The sequence below is a fragment of the Ciconia boyciana genome, chromosome 3, assembly GCF_034638445.1.
Source record: "Ciconia boyciana chromosome 3, ASM3463844v1, whole genome shotgun sequence".
Lineage (NCBI taxonomy): Eukaryota > Metazoa > Chordata > Aves > Ciconiiformes > Ciconiidae > Ciconia > Ciconia boyciana.
Window position 1 is genome coordinate 64,615,497 of NC_132936.1, and position 19,748 is coordinate 64,635,244.

General features: G+C 36.8%; 1 protein-coding gene across 1 annotated transcript in view; it reads right to left on the bottom strand.

The window, feature by feature from the left end:
- Positions 1-19,748, bottom strand: part of HBS1L (HBS1 like translational GTPase) — a 62,844-nt gene that overhangs the window by 21,374 nt on the left and 21,722 nt on the right. Inside the window, exon 5 of the mRNA XM_072855901.1 lies at positions 5,285-5,393. Coding sequence (XP_072712002.1) covers positions 5,285-5,393 — 109 coding nt within the window. The remainder of the gene's footprint in view (positions 1-5,284; positions 5,394-19,748) is intronic.

Consider the following 19,748-nt stretch of genomic DNA (forward strand, 5'->3'; position numbering starts at 1 on the left):
ACACTGAAGTACTATGACTAGTGCCAATATGCAAAGGTCACACTGGAATGCAAATATGGTATTTTATATTGGTATCAAGTTTTCTTCCTTGAAATTCTAATATTTGAAGTTCTGGAGAGAAGTATTTGTCTAAGAAGCCATATCAAAGCAGCCTTTGCAGTTGGAAATAGTTTTCTCTCCTTTTCAATGTCTGCATTTCTTCCCAAAGCAAGTTTTCAAAAATGAAAAAAATTTAAAAGGAAGATATTTAGATGAAGCAGCAAGTAATGTGACCCAAAAACATAACTCTCATGTTTTTCTATAGCTTTCCAAAATATATTAAAAGACTGTCACATCAAGCCTATGAAAAGACAAAACTGTATTTTGAAAGACAGGTTATTTGTAAGCTTCTAAATTCTATTTTGGTTAGCTAGACAACTATTTTTTTTCTAATCCCAGATGCTCAGATCTTCTTGCAGGCCAAAGCCTATGTCAGCAAGGATTCCAAAAAAGAGGATGGATGCCAAGTGGTAGAATTCAAACTAATTACAGCACCTGAACAAATCACAGTTATTGCCAGATAAAATAACTACTCTCTCAATTCTAAGTAGCTTTTGTTGTGACTACCACTGCTTAAGGCTGACAAATAGTTTTTATTTTGGGTGGTGCAAAGAAAAAGTGCTGGTTACAATTGAAATGAGTGAAACATGACGCCAGCCATCATAACATTAGGCCTTGCTACTTTTTCAAGGGTGCAATATTTGAACAGCCAGTACACCGCTCCATTTAGAGTTTTACAGGTTTCAGATACTTCCAAGTTTTAGAAACCTGAAAACAACCTGTCCCGTGATAAACCAAGACCTGCCATTTCAGAGAAACATCAGAATGGATGGAGTGTATGATCTACTTACAGAGCATCTCTGATAAGATAATTCAGCTTTTTGCTGACCAGTGTTGGGGAAAGGGAGAGTGAATTCATTGCTAGGTACCTAAACAGGAAGATGGGCAGATGAAATGTACAATTCCAGTCTCATGGAATTACATGAAGAGAGATGCAGCAATAAGACCCTGACAGTTAGTTATTCCTCATAGCAACCACATGAGTAGTTTACTGAAAGCCTGATAACAGCTCAGAAAAATGCTAAGGAGCTTCATCTCTAATAGTCAATGAAAAAATTATGACATTGAAAATGCTTTTCAGTAAGCCTTTTCCACTGAGATTTTTCAAAATTACCGAATTGAAAATTTGTCAGAAGACAGAGCATATAGGATAGCATACTAGTACCTACTATATTGCTAGTGCATGCAGTTGATGATATAAACAAGTCAACTGCATTAGCAAGCATCTTCAGTAGCAAAAGTTCCAACTTGGTCTGAGTTACATTGAACCACCATATCAAGAAAAATTTATATTTGGAGGAAGAGCACTTCCTAACCAATTGCTTGCATCTTTGTACGACAACTTGATGGAACTATCAAGAGCGGTCTCAGTTTGCCAACGTCTGTGCCTGTCTGCCACATCACTGCTAGCTGCTAACATGGAGCCATTGATTAAGCAACTCTTGACTTCTTTGAAAGGACAAAACCATTAAGCACCTTGTACGTGCACTGAAGCCATATAGTCAAGAAAGCTTGACCGCCAGCAATTCAGGCACAAATGGCAAAAGAGCTTACCAGAGCTTTTTGTTAGGAAATCAGCAGACATACAAAAGCCTGGCAAGGACCAACATTTAGTCAAAATTAAAACTGCCAGGTCAGAAACTTCCTATGTTTTCTTGCCAACAAGGACTGTGAGAGTAAACAGAGTAAAATGTTATGGTTACATCACTGTTTTCTGGGGAAAAGTAAGAGATACAACATACATTGTTATAAGACATGTTAGAAATCACTCAATCTCACACAACTGTTGAAAGGTTCACACTACCATGCGTTCAAAGAAGAACCTGAAAGCTTATCTGCTGAAGATTAACTCTGCATAATTTAGCTTTTAAACATTATTTTCAATCTTCTAGTCGGGACGCTTCGTGAATTATTTTTATACAACCGACTCTTTCGGAGTACTTACAGTCATTACAGGAATGTCTACATTTATTTCCCCTTTCAAAATTATTAATTACACAATATTGGTCAGGCTGGTTAAAATAATCACCCTTTTTTGCTCACAACTTCTTCTGGCTTCCTTCATGACTTAACAGGAACAAAAAGCCTGGTAAATAGTTTTGCTAGAGCATCAGAAAAACAGTTTGTCAGAAGTGAGCAAACTCCATTTTCCATAGATAATCCCACTAAGAATACACAGCAACAAAGGCAATCAATGCTTAAAGCAATCCATGACTTCTAATAATCCATTTATTTATGAGTCATACCTCATAACAAGATTGAATCATAAAGACTGAATAGCTAGTCAAAGAATGGTTATTTTTGCTAATGCTAGGCCACTGGTTTTAAAAACATGAATTACCTTTAAGATCCCATAGAAGGTGACAACAAAAACTAGTTCATACATACTATACAATCACCTTCTAATGATGTCTGCATCAACACCATACAAATATTTGGGGGTGAGGGTAAGGGGCACAGTTACAGGTGTTTTAGAATCCAAACTGCTATAAATAATTTATAACATTGTGCTTTTGGTCAGTGACATAAGCTACGTACTTAGAAATCTGTATTATTATAAACCCTCTGCAGTACATTGATAAATGCAACAATAACATAAAAAGGGTCTGAAAAGAGTCAAAAGAATAAGCCTTTCTTAGGTGTTAATAAACACAGGTTCATTCTATTTCATGACAGCTCATCCTCATGCTCTCAATAATCCAGAAGATAACTGCAGAAGAAAAAATCCAATTCTGATACCCATGGAGTTGAGGCAGGGGTTCATGTTTGCTTTGTTTTTCAAGTTTAGAAACGGACGCATACAAAGTCATTACAAGCTTGCAAGACAATGCTAGTGCTTCAGCTAACCACAATATATTTACACAGACTTTATGCAGAGACTGTGGAAAGGAGCTAGTCAAGATCCAACTGTTAGGAAAAGAATCAGGAGAGCAAATGCCACTGTCCTACAGCAGAGAAGGAAAAATATGATGCAAATATGGTCAAGGCTTCCTCCCCCATTCATCATGTCAAGGTCCTAGTGCCTTGGCAGTGCCTCCACAGTGGCCTGTAGGACAAAAGAAGAAAGGAGGCCATCACAGACTCCTTGAAGCAGAGGTCTTTAGACATGCAGATAACTTTACAATTTAAATTGCGCTTTCTTCCATATTTGTGGATTGGCTGGGCTTCAAATCTCATGCTCTTTTACAAATCCCTCCACTTCTTACCCATTCCTCCCACTCAAAGCTAAATGCCCAATGTGCATCCAACTTCTTCTGCAAAAGAGGCTTGTTCTCAATAAGTATTTCAGCAGTACCACTAAATAAGTGAGGTGAATTAAAAAACATCTTCACAATACTGAGGATTTATTTAAAGGGATTACCAGCAGGTCCTGAAAGCTTAATTTTTTTCTGTCACAAAAAAATAATATGTCACTAAACTGGAAGCAAGCATGATACAGACTATTTCAGGATCCCTGAAGAGAAGCAGAGTGCCTGAGAACCATATTGGAGCCAACCACCTTTCCTCAGAGACTGAGTCATCACTAGCCTATCCAGGAATTACTCCAGTCTACAGATGAGGAAGCATTCTTCTTATCTCTTCCTTCCCTATGGAGCAGGCACACATACACGAGGTGTGGCAGTTGCTAAATAAATATCAGAGATACAAAATTCTGTATTTGCTCTTTTTTATAAGCAAACATTTTAAATAGTCATTATTACAGCTAAAAAATTCAATCACTACTACCCAGGACTAGCTGGCGGATCTTTTTCACTCACTTAAGTTTCCTTTCTTTTTATAAACCTCTATCCAAATTAATTTAATACACAGAAGTCCCCATGAAAAACTCTAACTTATAAGAAGTGTAATAGAAACACCAGAGATGAAGGTGCCATGACATTGATAGGAATTTTGTGATCAAGTCCAGTTGTCACACCCAGAGTCACTGATTAGCAGAGGCAAGGGAGGGGGGAATTATGTTCCCTTTCATTTATTGCAAATCTCAAACAGCACAGAAATAGGATTTTTGAAAGGCCCAGAAACTTTTCATTTGGAGCTTATTGCATCTAAGTAGCTGAATGAAAGTGATGTGTCTTCACAATGGCATTTAGCAGTATAAAGGGAATAATGACATCAGCTTCACACCTTGTATTAAATGTGCTTAAGAGACTAAGTAGATGCAACTGCTTGCTTTCCACTCAGTTATCAAACATGCACAAGATACTGTAAAATAAAGACCATGCTGCCCTCTTACTCCCAAAAATGCTTTCCAGATCAGAACTACAAACACTGCGGGATGAGGTGGGGATGTTGGCACTGCTTATGCTTGCGAATCTTTTTCCTGAGGATGAACTATGGAATTTCTTGCCACAGATTAGGTGGCTATTACAAGATTGGGTTCAAAAACAGAATAAGCACACCCAAGTAAGAAAAATCCATTAACCATTCTTAACAGAAACAGCCTAATTAAAAAAAAAAATGGTGGGGAGCCACAGAATGCTACATGTAATGATATTTTGCAGACTGTATTGCCAATACGCATGCCCTGTCCTTATATACTACTTTAAGTATTCACTGCTGGCTACTGTTGTAGGTAGACTCTGACCCAGATGTCTGTTTTCATGCTCTCACGAGACATCCCCCCAACAGTTCCAAGTCAGGATAAAATTAGAACTACTGCTCAACCACTCTAATTTAGCTAAAGCATAAGGAGGACCAATTTGTTCTCTATAACAGTTGTACCCTGGACACCTGTTAAAGTTAATAAAAGCTGCAGAGGAAGGCAGAGTTTAGCCATAAGTGAGTGTTTTCCCCATAAATTATTCTTAAATGTATTACTGCCTTTGAAGAACAAGCAATTACAGTTAAGATTTATTGATTTCATAATTCCACTTAGAGAACTAAATTTAAAATAAACGAACCCCAAGAAAGTTCAGTATTCTATGAAGCGGATGTTTAAATAATCTGACTAGCTGATACCTCTCTGCACTATTCATAGTGAAAGGATTTGTTAAACTCAAAACGTGAGGTACCATCTTCTGAAAGTAATTCTGAGTCAAACAAGAAGCTGAGATGGTTAGTTCTGGAGAGTGACACTAAAACTGCTGTAAAAAATAGAAAAAAAAGAAGAAGAAAACTTGCTACAGGTGCATCAGTCTGAAAGAAGAGCTGCTGATGTACCTTGATGTACAAGAGCTTGGCTTACCATGGAACTTCAAATCCCATAGATTGTTTCTTTCCAGACACTGTCATTTTGGTAACTTTTGGCACAATTTCAGATTCCATTCTGGCTGACTGGGAATCCCTTGTTTTTCCTAGTAATAGAAAAAAGTACGTTTGAACTTAAGGTTGTCACTAACAGGTGTTAAATATAAAGTTTAACAAGTTACATTACTTCTCTTCAACCCAAAGATACCACTCTGTGATGATGAATTCTCAGACTTCAGTGTCTTACTTGCATATATTACATATTTATTCAAAATAATCTACAAACAGTTATATTTATTGTGAAAAACTTATCTGTATCTCCAAGCATTCACATGACACGTACACCATTCAAGAGCTTTACTCGCAGCAGTTCTGCAGGATGCCAGAAGCATTTCATGCAATATGAGGATGAAGAAATGCTTTGCAGCTGCTCACTAGCTGATTAGGTTAATTCTTATTTGGAGTTTTTCTTTTGCCTTAACATTGTTGAGCCTCAAGGCTATTGTAAGGTTAAAAAATAAAAATAAAAAAAATGTCTGCCTCAGGTACTGCTAGCAGCAGCACAAGCTATGTGTGGGCTACCAGGCCTTCCCTGAAACCTGGAAACAGTTGTCTCGTACTGAATTATACCGAAGAAGCCAAGCAATACCCAAAAGCTAGTTAATTTAAAGGTTATTTAGAAATAATTACCAGAGTTGAGTAACTTAAGTACTTCAAAGGTATCAATTTTTACCAAAACTTAAATGAAAACACATTTACAGTAAGGTTCATTCTTAATTTTGTGAAACTACAGTGCTATTAGTTTCTTGTCAAGCTGTAGTAAAAAAAAATTTTACTCTGGGGAGGAGTTTAAATAAAAGAAGTAAACTAGCTCTTTTCTTTCCACAACTCCCTCTTCAATATGTTAGGATCCCTTCTCCTTTCAAGGAAAAAGACTTCCAGCTTTACAGCAGAAGTGACAGTGGCTGTACCTTGTGTACAGGAAAGCAAAACAATGCCCTGAATTCAGAATTAAGCTGCAAGTTTGAAACAATCTTCACCTACAGATGTACCTGAAAACTAGAAAAATGCCACTACTCTTCCAGTAACAGACCAATTCGGATAGTCAGAGTCGAGTGAATACTTATTTTGAATAACAAGTTAATCTTTTAAGTATTTTAGATCACTACTGTAAGATGAACTGTTGGAGTCATTTGGTCCTACAGTTTAGGTTAAATAAAGTGGGTTAACCTAAACTATTAGGTTAACCCAGTTAAACTATTAGGTTAACTCTTTATCATGTTCTAAAGTATGATGGCTACACCTTTAAAACCACAGAACTGTATTGGTTTGCAGGTTATACATAAAGTTATGGTCAAGTCTGTTGAAGAGTTCAGGTAAGGAAACAGAATACCACAGACGTGTCTATAATAGACAGCATAACAAAAAAGCTGTTGTGCAACTTTTTCTAAACAATCACACCATAGACTGAGATATTCTTCTTTAACTGATGACTTGGTCTTCATCTCCCTCATTTGTCTTATCTGCTGATACTCATTTTATTTATATGCCACCTGGAGATCTCTGGAAGAAGTAGTCTGTACATGTATTATTAATAGTTGCATACCAAGTACACCGTAAATAAGGAAAAACAGTAAGAGAAATAAAGGCAACAGCACAAATCATGCTTTACAATAACCACAAATTATGTAACTGACAAACAAATAGTAAAGATTCAGAATATAAAATTCTCAGATCACTGGACAAGGACTACTAGTTAAGCACAAAGATTTTGTTTCATCTTCAAGCTCCTACACAGACCACCTATAGCATTTTTTTAATAAGTAGTTAATCACTTGAGTTACAGTAAAAGTTACATTATTTTTGTTGCCACCTTGGTATGTTTTTTTCCACTTCAATTCTAACAAATTTCAAGCAGCCATCACTTTCAACTGCCAGTTAAACATGAATGCTTTACATGTCATTTGAAAGCTGAATTACAGTTAATTCTCAGAAAATATCATGTTTGAAATCTGGCTGCTAGGAACTAATAATTACAAAAAACACAATGAAATTGAAATGAGATTAGTTGAAAGAAAACAAGATAACAATTCATGTCATATAACTTGAAAATAACTTGCAATCTATTAGCAATATTTGCTACATATGATCCAAAATCAAAAGTCAAAGGTTTTACAAAATACATCTTCTCTAATCAGTTTAGAAATTAAGCTTCACTCTGTACAAATACTGTTGAGGTGTTTGACACTGATCCAAAGCTAAATGTACAAGATGACAAAATACATTCAACAAATCCAGTATTTGACACAGAAAACACAGAAATTTAAAACTAGAGACCAGAGAACACTAAAAGTTGAAAGAAGATACTAAAATAAAATTAGAAAGAGCAAGAGAAAGTAATGTAATTGTCCATCAACAGCACTGACAGTTTGAGTGGGTTTTTTTTCTTTACTTATTTTTATAAAGCACTAATACTTCAGCATGGAAGCAGACCAGAATCATATAAAGACAAACCAAACCATAGAAGATAACCCTGGAACGGTGGCATTCAAACAGATGCAAAGACAACACAAGAATTATTAGTAACACTACTGACAGAAGTGTCAAATATAATTTTCTGACTTCAATGGTTTTATAACCAAGTACAATAAAATCAAGCAGCACATTTGAGATAAGGACCAAGTCTGTCTTTTGTGCACTGCAGGCACCATTAAAAAGATTAATTATTATGGGCTTCATTACAAAGGACACAAGGCTGTGGAAAGGAGTGTACTCTATCTAATCTATAGGGCACCAGAGAAAACTGCATGATAAATTATTATCTGCTTTAGCAGGCAAAGCAAAAGCTATTCAGCACTTAAGATAGCATGCAAATCCTTAAACTGCACCTTGGAACTAAAAGGAAGTCAATGCACAATGCCGATACAATTCTTAAAACACCTCTTAATCAGCAAGCAGAGTATCCCATGGCAACTGAAGCGTGGAACTACAAGTGTGGAAAAAGTATAGGAGCAGTAATCCCAATCCTGATCAGGACAAGAGCAGCTGTGAAAATTAACCTCTGAAGGGAAAGGATATAAAGGATATATAAGTTTTTGCCAAGAAAGGCTTCAAAGTTCTTCATGCCTACTGCTATTTGGACATTCTTAAACACATACCAAAGCAATTCAATGACAATAAGTTTCCTAAATCAAGAGTACACATAAAATAAAAACAAAGACAGATACATCTTTCATAAACTCCTAAAGAAGCCCAAATACCTCCTTGCTACATTTCACTTACTCTAGCATTGCAAAAAGCAAAAATAGGAGTGGATCACATGCAAGTAATGCACCGATTGGCCAATGGTGTCAAATTGCAGAGCAAGAGATTTTAGTGAAGAGGACACTCCCTAAAATTCTGGCAGTTCACTAACTGAACACTAGAAAAATAAAAGAAATTTTCCTTCCATGAAAACAGAAAGTATACATTCATAAATTATAAAAATGTAAAGACTTGTCAGCATGATAGCTCTCACAATTCAGAATGTTTAAAAACCAAAACTTCTAGCCTATTTTAAGCAAAATAGTCTTCAGACAGATATTTGGCATTTAGACTGCACTGACATTGGGGGCCCCTCGCTACAAGAGAGACATTGAGGTGCTGGAGCGTGTCCAGAGAAGGGCAACGAAGCTGGTGAAGGGTCTGGAGCACAAGTCTGATGAGGAGCGGCTGAGGGAACTGGGGTTGTTTAGCCTGGAGAAAAGGAGGCTGAGGGGAGACCTTATCGCTCTCTACAACTGCCTGAAAGGAGGTTGTAGCGAGGTGGGGGTCGGTCTCTTCTCCCAGGTAACAAGCGATAGGATGAGAGGAAATGGCCTCAAGTTGTGCCAGGGGAGGTTTAGATTGGATATTAGGAAATTCTACTTCACTGAAAGGGTTATCAAGCATTGGCACAGGCTGCCCAGGGAAGTGGTTGAGTCGCCATCCCTGGAGATATTTAAAAGACGTTTGGATGAGGTGCTTAGGGACATGGTGTAGCGGTGGTCTAGGTAGTGTTAGGTTTACAGTTGGACTTGATGACCTTAAAGGTCTTTTCCAACCTATATGATTCTGTGATTCTGTGACATCAGCGTACCTAGACTAAAGCGTACTGTAGCTACAAGTCAAACACTATTACAAAAAAACCCCATACACTGATGCACCTTGTCTCAGTATTAAATTAGGATGAGCCTAATACCAAAGGGAACAGACCTGCACTGACGTTACTCCAGTACAACTATGGCAGTGTGTGACAACTTGACAATCAAAGCTCTCTTCCCTTTATTATTCTTCTTTGCTTTTACCTTTCCTATGACTGCCAGGTGGTCTTCTGACATAAAAACCTTTTGATTTAGTCAAAAAGTATTACTAATGACACCTGCTGTAACTTCAAAATTATTAAAAAGTACAACCCCAAAATATCATGGCACAATAAAGTATTTGCAGACTGATAGACAGGACACAGACACATATATATGCAGGAAGCAAATAAAACATAGGGAAAGTCTTTAAAAATTAAAACAGTCTCTCTGGGTGTTCAAGCTGGAACAGCAAAACTGTATGGATATAGTCAACCATTTTCCTTTACTGTAAGCAACTCCCTATATTTTGGATTTCCTTTGTAAAAATGGTTGTAAGGAGCACCTGTAAAAGATTTAAACAAACAAATCAAAAGAGTATTTTGGCTTTTTTATCATACATAACAGGCTCAAGAAATTCTTTTTTCAGTTTTTGTTCGTTTATATACTTACACTGAAAGTAACAGGAAGATAAAAACTGGTCTTTTCTCCAATTCTGTTGGAGGTATGGAACTTATGTTTCAGTACTTGGAAGAGTTGTCAGTCTACTCTGTTCCCAGGTAGTTTAGAGGCGCAGAAAAACAACAGGAGTCTGTTAAACAACCACCGTCTCAAGAAAGACATGTTGATACCAAGTGAAGCAGGGATATTGGCCTATTTGGAGAAATGCATACTAGCACTGGGTATTTAAATCCACACTGGCTTCATTCAGATGGCCATACCTTTTCAACAACAGAAACAAAATGCCACCATTTGATTCCTATACACAGCAGCTTCTCCTCCTAATTTGTCTTCCCCTCATCAAATTGTATAATGGCACTGAAACTACACCATTGCACAGAGAAGTCTGCTTCTGATAAGATGAACCAGAATTTTTAATATGCCTGAATTCAGCTTGAAAAATAAGAAAGGAAGAATGTCAGCATGTTAGGCATGTCTTAAGTCCATGCTTTTTCAGATTGCAACCCCATTTAAATAAATCCATGTCTACACACAAAACTACTAGCAGTGTATCAGCACTGGCAAAGGAATGCACCACCAAGGGAATTATGTGCTAATTAACTGTGGTGACATGCAGTTTCTTCTTCTTTAAAGCTTTAAGTCATTTACATGCTTTTGAAATTTTTACTTGGTTTATACTGATTCTTCTATTTTCAAAAGTGGTATGAGCCCTTAAAGAAGGCGGCTGCATACTATTTCAATTTTGAATGGTGCTAAGGAGCCTAGATGCTATTGACACTTAATAGACAGCATTAATTTACTTAGGCAGGTCCTCCTAGCACTGTCAAAACCAGCACTGCCATGGAAAAATATACATGTAACACCATGCCTTCTGATCTAGAAGATACGGTTTGCATCCCTTACTTTGCTACACACTTTCTATATAACCACAAGCAAGCCACTTACACCTTTGTCTACCGATTACACAGCAACAGCCACCAATTGCATAAAAGAAAAAAAGACAGTGCACTGGTTTTGTGCACCATATCATGAGCTTGTTCCAAGTATGTTTTATGACTCACTGATTAAAAAAAAAAGTATTTTTTGCATACACTACTGGCAGTGCAACTATTGAGTGTATTAGTAACAATAGAAGCACAGACAAGACACAGTTCTGTCTGAAAAGCAGATTTAATAACTGAGGCCTCTATCAAGAGAGTACTTCCCTTCCTATAAGCTGTGCTACAATTTAAAACTAATTTTAAGGCCCTACAATTGTGAAAATATTCCAAATATGGACTACACGAGACAACCAGATGCAGAGATGCCAGCCTGATTACATACAATTTCATGCTCAGAAGCACGTATCACCTGTTTGCCCACATGTATGTGGGTTTATATTAATAGCTAATACATCCATCCATCACTGTAATCAGCTATTTCAAAATTTTGACTGTAACATATCCCAGCTGACAAATTTCAAACTGTTTATATCCTTCTATTTCTGCCATAAACCTCACAAGCTTCTAGTCTTTAATTAAAAACTTTAGTTTGCCTTAAAAAGAGTAGTATTGTATTTTTCTCCCTTCAAATTTCACAGCATGTAGGAAAACCAATAACATAAGGAAATATAAAAATTTGTCAAATTAAAGAGATACACTACTGAATTTATTTTTTTTTTAATAATTCAACTGAATTATTTGACACTCCTAAATTCTACAAAATGCTGTAGGACATGATGGCAACTTGCAGTATGGTTTAGTTAAGTTTGCCACAGAGCACACTGGATCTTCAGTGGCAGTGGTACTGAGTATTAGTATTATCAACACATCACAGTGCTGGGAATACTATCAGAAGTCCAGGCCTCTCAACCATATCCTACCAGTACATAACATGACTACTGGACTTCCCAGATTTACTAAATTTACACAGTTCGCTAATCCTTAAGACATTCTGCCTGCATATAACTTGCCATGCACTCATCCTTATAGCCCATCATTTAAATTTCTTTGAATGTAACAGATCAGTGACAAAGCCTGCTGCACGTGTGAGAAGTAAGTTCAACATACAGAAATCCTTTCTTATGCAAATAGATAAAGCAATATAGGATAATTGGGAAAGGAAAAATTAACTGATTTAGAAAAGTCTCTCCCACTCTTCTGTGATCCTAGAAACATCAGCAGCCCTTCAAGGAGCACCTCTGATAGCCAAGAAACACCAACCAGCTCTAATAAAAGTGCCACTTAAAAGTGCCACGTGAAAAAATTTCAAAATAACATGTTACTTTAGTATTTAAATTATACCAGTTCAAAATACTCGTTTTTAGGAAAACGCATTACATTATACTACTATGAACCGCAATATACAAATGGATGCTACGGAACATCCACAGCACTTAAGAAAATAATGCAACAGTCCAAAATAATAGAAAAGGCAACCTGCTAAGTCACCCCCCAGTGCTGAGACACAGCCATTCTAAAGATACTACTGAAAACAGTTCTCCAAACAAGAACGCTGAACTTTTTCTTTTTAAAAGAAAGGTTATTTCCTAATAGAAACCACAGTCAGGGGTTTTCCAGGTAACTTCATCTTGTTGTTATAACTATTACCTTCTCTGCAAAGTTTCAGATGGTGAATATGATTTTTTTTTCATGAAACTGGGAGTAGGCATTTTCACTGAAAAATGCTGCAAATAAAAATGTCTACTTGCACCTGACTACAAGAATTTTTTGTTTTGTTTTTAAGCTTTGACACAGCAGGAGGGAGGAGGGATATAGCAGGCTATTGAGTGATATTCCTGAGTATCTCCAACAAGGGCCAGTTGTCTGTCTCCAACAGACAAACAGCACAACAACTTGCCACCCCAAGACTGAAGTTCCAGAAACAGTTTGTTTCACTACATGCAGCTGCAACAACTGGATGTGCAGTAGGCACAGTCAGAAGGGCTGGCAGCCTCGTCTGTTACAGTGAGCTGGCACTTGTCATTGCTCAGGCTTCCCTTTCAATGCTAGCAACTTTCAGCAAGTTGAGCTCTTTAGTCCAAAAATTAATCTGTTCAAGTGAGGTACCTGCATGGGGCTGACTTTTTTTTCTTTTTCTTTTTTTTTTCCTTCCAGACAGGGAGAACAGGGTGACTGGGAGAGAAAAGATCAGAACAGTTTATTTTCAAAAATTGCACCTGAAGAAAATATTATTTACATAAATTAAATCCTTTAAGTGACCTTTTCACCTTTGGAAAATCCACTCAATTTGGCCTTAGAAAACAGTTTGTACATGCTCTTAAGCCTTAACTTTTAACAACTAAATCCCCAAAATACTTCATCGACATTCAATATGTAGCTGCTGTGTCTATTTTTGACCAGGCTGGACTCGGTTGTGTCATCTGAGAGCAAACCCTACCTCTCCTGTGGTCTGCATAGTTTCCTACCACATCAGTAAACTGGAGGTGTGAATCTGCCTTGGATAATCAGAAAAAGTAAACAAAACTGGGGGGCAAGAGAAGAAACCAACAGTATAGTGAACACTGGCAAGCAGCAGGACAAGTAGGTTATCAAGGACAGACAAGGACTACAAGAACGAAAATCAATAAAGCACAGAAGATGAAATGAGAGTTACAGTGACCATGAAAAATTTGACAATATTAGTTAACAACCTAACTTGGGGAAAAATTGCGTGTAAGGAGGAGAAAGCAAGAGAACACATAGTCAGTGACAAGTTACATGCAGAGCTAATCATGAACAAAGGAGCAGAAGAGGATCAGAACTGAAAATGAATGCAAGCTATGGGTGGAAAAAAGTGAACATGGAAAGTAATCTGGAAAATAGGTACGAAACTGGAAATGGCTAGATAAGGGGTTTGGAATGATAAAGTAGAAAAAATGGAACTGCAATGAAAAACTTGGAATGACATGAGGACATGTTGTGTTTAGGGCACAAACAGGAATTAAACAAAAAAAATTTGAACATGACTAAATAAATCAGAGGATGAGAAGGACACATACACTGACATCGGATCAGGCTGAAGTGGATGATGTGAAATGTGTTATAACAAGACAATAAAACATTTTCTTTCCTGCCTGGAACTTAGCGAAAATTTCTGGAGTCTCACCATTTCTCTTGCCATCAACACTTCCTCCCCAGCTGAAGCCAAATGATACAGAATACAGCAGTCAGCTACTGCTGCGTTCTCTTGCTGTTCTTACCTGAAATGAACACCTTCCCATGGAACTTTTCTGGCCATCAGGACTTACTCAAATTACATGTATTCAAATACTCAAACACCACAAAATTAATGTTACCTATTAAAGCTATTTTTTCTCTGTGATCCTTTAATGCATTGAACGGTGTTAATTCAATTTAGAGTATCTGATATCCCAGAGAAACCTATTATCTCAGAGAATGGTATAACATATATTTTTATATAAAACTTCCTACTGACCTCTATTACAACTGTGAGCATCCAGTGTTTTAGCAAATTAAAACTTGTATGTCTCAATTTCTGGATGCTTAATATGACATTCCAATAAGTATCTATCTCTAAGAAGTTATGTTTAAGCAACATACTTCAACAAAGGAATGCATAGTTCAGCTCTATATGTAGACCATTGGCATAGTCTTTCCACAAACACAGATAATTGGTCTGATTTACATTCACAGTTAATATATTAGGGAAAGGAAAGGCACTGTCACTGGAGTAAAACTCTCAAGATTTCCAGTTTCACTAAGCCAACACCTCCCATGTAAAAGAACGGAGATCTGATGTACAGAAAGGCAGACGGGGCGGGGGGGCGGGGGGGGGTGTCCGTTTTCTTCTAGAGATTACACAAACATCAGCTGCCTCCTTTTGATGTTTCTGATGCGTAAACATGTAAAGGTCCAATAGGAATTCACAACAATCAAAACAGTGACTTTCTCATCCGTCAAGTTTTTGAAGAATGTCCCTGTGGTATTTCTCATGCCTACTGCTTATAGTTAAATGGACTAAAATCCAGTCCTTCACATAATCGTCACTCAGTTCAACTCATCCCGTAACTACAGAAATCTTATTTGTGGGAGGTGTACTTCTTTGCACTCTAGCAATGCCAACAATGCCCCTTCTCAATCTGTAACTGAAGCTACGATCTGCTGTAAAAATAATTTATTAGACATTTGCAGTTGTTCTGTAACAGCACCTTCACTCTCCCACACATACACAACCGTAAATCGTTGGTGGTGTTTTCTAATTCAACGAATTTTTCTTAAATGACTGTGAATTGTCTTTCACTGAGATTTAGAAAAAGCTCGGTCTGATATTTCTGAAGTGCAACTTCCTACCATAAATGGTCATGTAAAGAGCAGAGTCAGCACTACGGACAGGATAACCCTAAAAAGATATCCCCTTCAGCCAGTCACTTAATTGAACAGAATACACAGAGTCCATGCAAATTACCAGAATTTCTGTTAAAACCTTGGCCCAAAATGAGTATGTAAAACTGAAAGTACAATATGTACATTCTATTACAATTATATTGAATTTCCAAAAATAACAGACAGCAATTTCAGATTTAATTCTTAGTTAATATTATAATGCCAGAGGATGGTGCTATTTGCCTGTACATCATCCAGGTAATTCAGAAACAACATCATGCCTTCTACACGTTGACATTATCTATGCAAGTACAATCCCGTTGATTGTATTACAGGAGTGCAAGGCACGTTACAAAAGAAAGCTTTCCTGATCCACAACTTCTATTTATGCACCAAAATTACTTCAGCATGAAACAGAAGTTTAAATATAAGAAGAATAGTGAACAAGAAAAGCATACCAGCAAATTGATAGTATATAAAATCATCTTACATCTGTTCAACTCTTCCACAACCATTCTGCAAACCCTCTCCAGAAACTTAATGAGGTGGCCTTCTAAAGTTGCAGAAGAAATAATGTATTTACTAGTCCTGCACAATTAAATATATTGAAGCTGCAAGTATTTTCAGCTTTTATAAGTTCCAGAAAGTTGTATTTTGCAAACTCCTAGTATGGCGAGAATTTCAAGGTAAGATTAGCTAAAACCTTATTTAATATAATTTGGGTTCTCTGAATTCTCAACTCTCCCACTCTTCTGGTGACATGACAACCACACTAGACCCTGACTGGGCCAGAGAGCTGACATAGCTGTGGGAGAATTAATCCATTTTTTTCTTAAAAGTCAGTCAAATTTGCAAGTGTTTACTTGTCCACACATTCACTTTTTTATTTCTCTGCAACGTTAGGCCTGTATAAGAAAAATACATTTACTGATGCCCTTCCATGATTTCAGGGATGGCTGTGCCAATTGTAATGTCAGCATAGGTCACATTTCAGACTGGAAGATTTGTGGCCTCAGAGGACCAAAAGAATAACCTAATCATATATCAAGAATTTATCAGCTACTGAAAAAAGGAGTTTAGGGACTTATGTAAGACATGATTGCAAAGTATCAAAAATGCTCAACAGATTCAGTACAGTTTAAAAGGGAAAAAAAAAACCAACCAAGGTCCAGCAGTACAGCAATCATTGAAAACACTATGCATACACACCCCCCCCCTTACTGTAAATTGAAACACAAATGCATTTAAAAACAAAAAACAGGAATTGTTCATGAGTACAAGGGAGACAGACTCACTGATTGACACTGACTTTTGCATTTCTGCCTGCAAGGCTATGGTAATTAAATAGCAAATCCTCAGAGATGTCCCCTTTCAAGTTTGTGGGTTTTTCCTTAAAAAAAGCAAAAGACAGACATACTCTACTTAAATATTTTACAAAAAGTCAGCCAAAGACTCCAATTTTGAAAGCTTTACCTATAATTAAGATGAAACGAAATGACAGTATGCATTAGAATTTCATTAAAGGTAAAGATGGTAGGAATGGTGGTATGGGATTGCCAACAGAAATGGGACTGAAAAGGTGGAAGCGCATTATGTGGAACAGTTCGTAATTCAAGGGTTTTTACTTTGCATCGTGACAAAATTGACTTCTTGATCATCCTCACCATGCCCACCACCCCCTACTCAATAGAAATGGAGGCATCTTCCCAAGCCAGTAGTTATGGCACTTCTCTGGGATCTGGTAAAACTAGGTACAAAGTCCTTACTATACCCAACAGAAACTGTAGATAAGTGTATCATCCACAGCACAATGAAAGTTCAGACTCTTGACAGTTTTTTGGGGAGTTTTTTTGCACTTTGACAAGCTACAATCTTCCAATTAAAAATTACTTCACTGTAGACTACTACTAATCAGGTTTGGGCATGAGCCTTGGTTGAAAGACAACCACCTCTGTGTGGGATGTTCAATATCTGTTCATATACGTAAGTCAAAGGAGACCTATCTTGCATTTTTGGTACAAATACTTAAATTGTTAGTTAGTTAAACTCTACAGTCCATAACTTTAGTGGAGACTTGAACTCAACAAGACCTGCTTCAGGTCGTTGCTCTGCTTCCATTAAGACAGAAAATTGCTACTGAAGAAAAAGATACTAAGGTACAGGGACAACTAAAGTTACAGAACTTTTTCTACATGAACCATAAATATTCTTATAAAAAACAACGTGCCAAAGAGTACAGCAACTCTCTATATTGAAAACTACAATTAGATACAAGAACACAAACAAAAAGTCATTGCTGACAAAAAAGAAACAAACCCTTGTGATATGGTGGAAACTATTGTGCTATTATAAATCCCCAAATAAAAATCATTAAAAGATATTATTTTGACCAAAGGAATTAGACACAGACATTTTTCCAAATTGTCACAAAACAATGTTTAGTGCTTTCTTGACCATGAGCAATTCTAATAAATTCAGGAAACTGACAAGGAAAAAGCTGACATATTCACCAGAATGGAAATAATGATGCTGGAAGGCAGGCTCCAATGAAGATTAAACCAGTAAAACACAAGACTGACATTCTACAAGCTTGCCTGCTTTGCAGAAATGGCTGTGTTCTATGCAAGGCCTCCAGCTCAGTGAATAAGCAACGCCTTTTTCTCTGGATGGAAAAAAGCTTTCGAAGCAACAAGAATAAGCAGTGAAATAGGAACTAGCATGTTACACGTAACAGGTACTCTCACTTTTTAAGGCAGTCGAGCAGAACACTGTCTGCCCGTGTTCCCCCAAGACAATGGGAATTTTTTTCAGAGCAAGCATTTGTAGCTGTGCAGATGGATGCCTCTACTTAAGATAAGTAGCTAACTATTGTAAATAAAATTTTAACAGGAAAAAAAACAACAAGACTGATGGAATGATGCAAAAGGTACCTCCGATAGCTGACGAGCCCAAACTATAGAAGAACTTCCAGACCTAGCAGCTGATAAGCCCCTGATTACAGAAGAGCTGTATTAAAAGATGGAGGATAGAGTAGAAGATATTATATTTTACAGGGTTTTACAAAACAGCATAGCTCAAAGGTACTGTAACTTGAAAATCCTACCTCTTTTGCTATTCCAACCAGTCTCTTAATATCCAAAACTTAAGCAGCTACTGGAAATGTACAACCTTGTAAAAAGTGAAATGATACATTAACCGAGTTTATTTTAAAAAGCTGTGAATCTTAAACAGTTTAATACATACATTTAAAAGCCACATGACTAATTACTTTGAAGAGAAAAATCTTAAACATGTTCAGATTTTTATCGTTTGTAACGTATCACAAAGAATAACTGTTAAGAAAGGACAAGTTGGAAACAAAAGGCATTAAAAATGCATTGTTCTCCTTTGCACATGTAAATTAGGTGAAGTTAAACATTTCACACAATCTGTTCAAATGAAATTTGCTGAGTGAACATACACCTTTTATAGTACTCGTTTTAGTTGGATTAAATGTAAAATAATGAAGCAAAACACATACACTTATCAAAACCAAGCAAAATAATTAACAAGGTGCTGTTTTCCTTCTGTTTTTTTCTCCAAATTAGAGACTAATATTGATCAAGTACCTGCTCTTCCCCTCCTTAACTATTCCAAGATTTCAGATTAAGGGGTGGTGTTTTATGCCATTAGATCAGTTTTCCATTATTCCTCAATTACAAAATATTAAGTAGCTTTTTAAAAAAATTTAACTGCAGGATCATAATTCTTCAATAGAAATTTCAGAAATGCCAAAGTTTTAACACTTTTCCTTATATCTGATTCAGCTTAAGACAATTAAAAAGAAATGAGATTTATAAATTATTTCTATGTAGATGGGACAGTTTAAGTATTCTGTAGACATTCAACATCAATTTTAAAAAGGTAAGACCAGGAGAAAACACTTAAGATTTCCTCCTTCTAGCTGAATCTTGTTTTCAGTGTGTTCTTACATCATGAAACCAAAGGCTGTAGGTGCACCATCAAACAAGACGTTTCTACAACCTACCAATTCAATACTAAAGATTACATTTTACAATGTGCTATTATTTAGCACTGTCCTTTCCCTCTCTCTTATATTAGCCACCTCTTAAAATCAGAATATCTTCCCATCATCATCCAGAGTCTTAACGCTATTTTCCACTCATGGTGGAACATCAGAAGAAAAACAAAGGGAAATGAGGCTTAAAGTCTGGGCATGTTCTTATCTACCAGGTTTTGGTACGATGTCCATAACAATGGGGTATATGAAGATGTGTTATTCCACATGTGACTGCTCTCTACTGGAAGAGACCTTGACTGGCCATAATTATTCTAGAAAACCAGCATTTTATTCTAC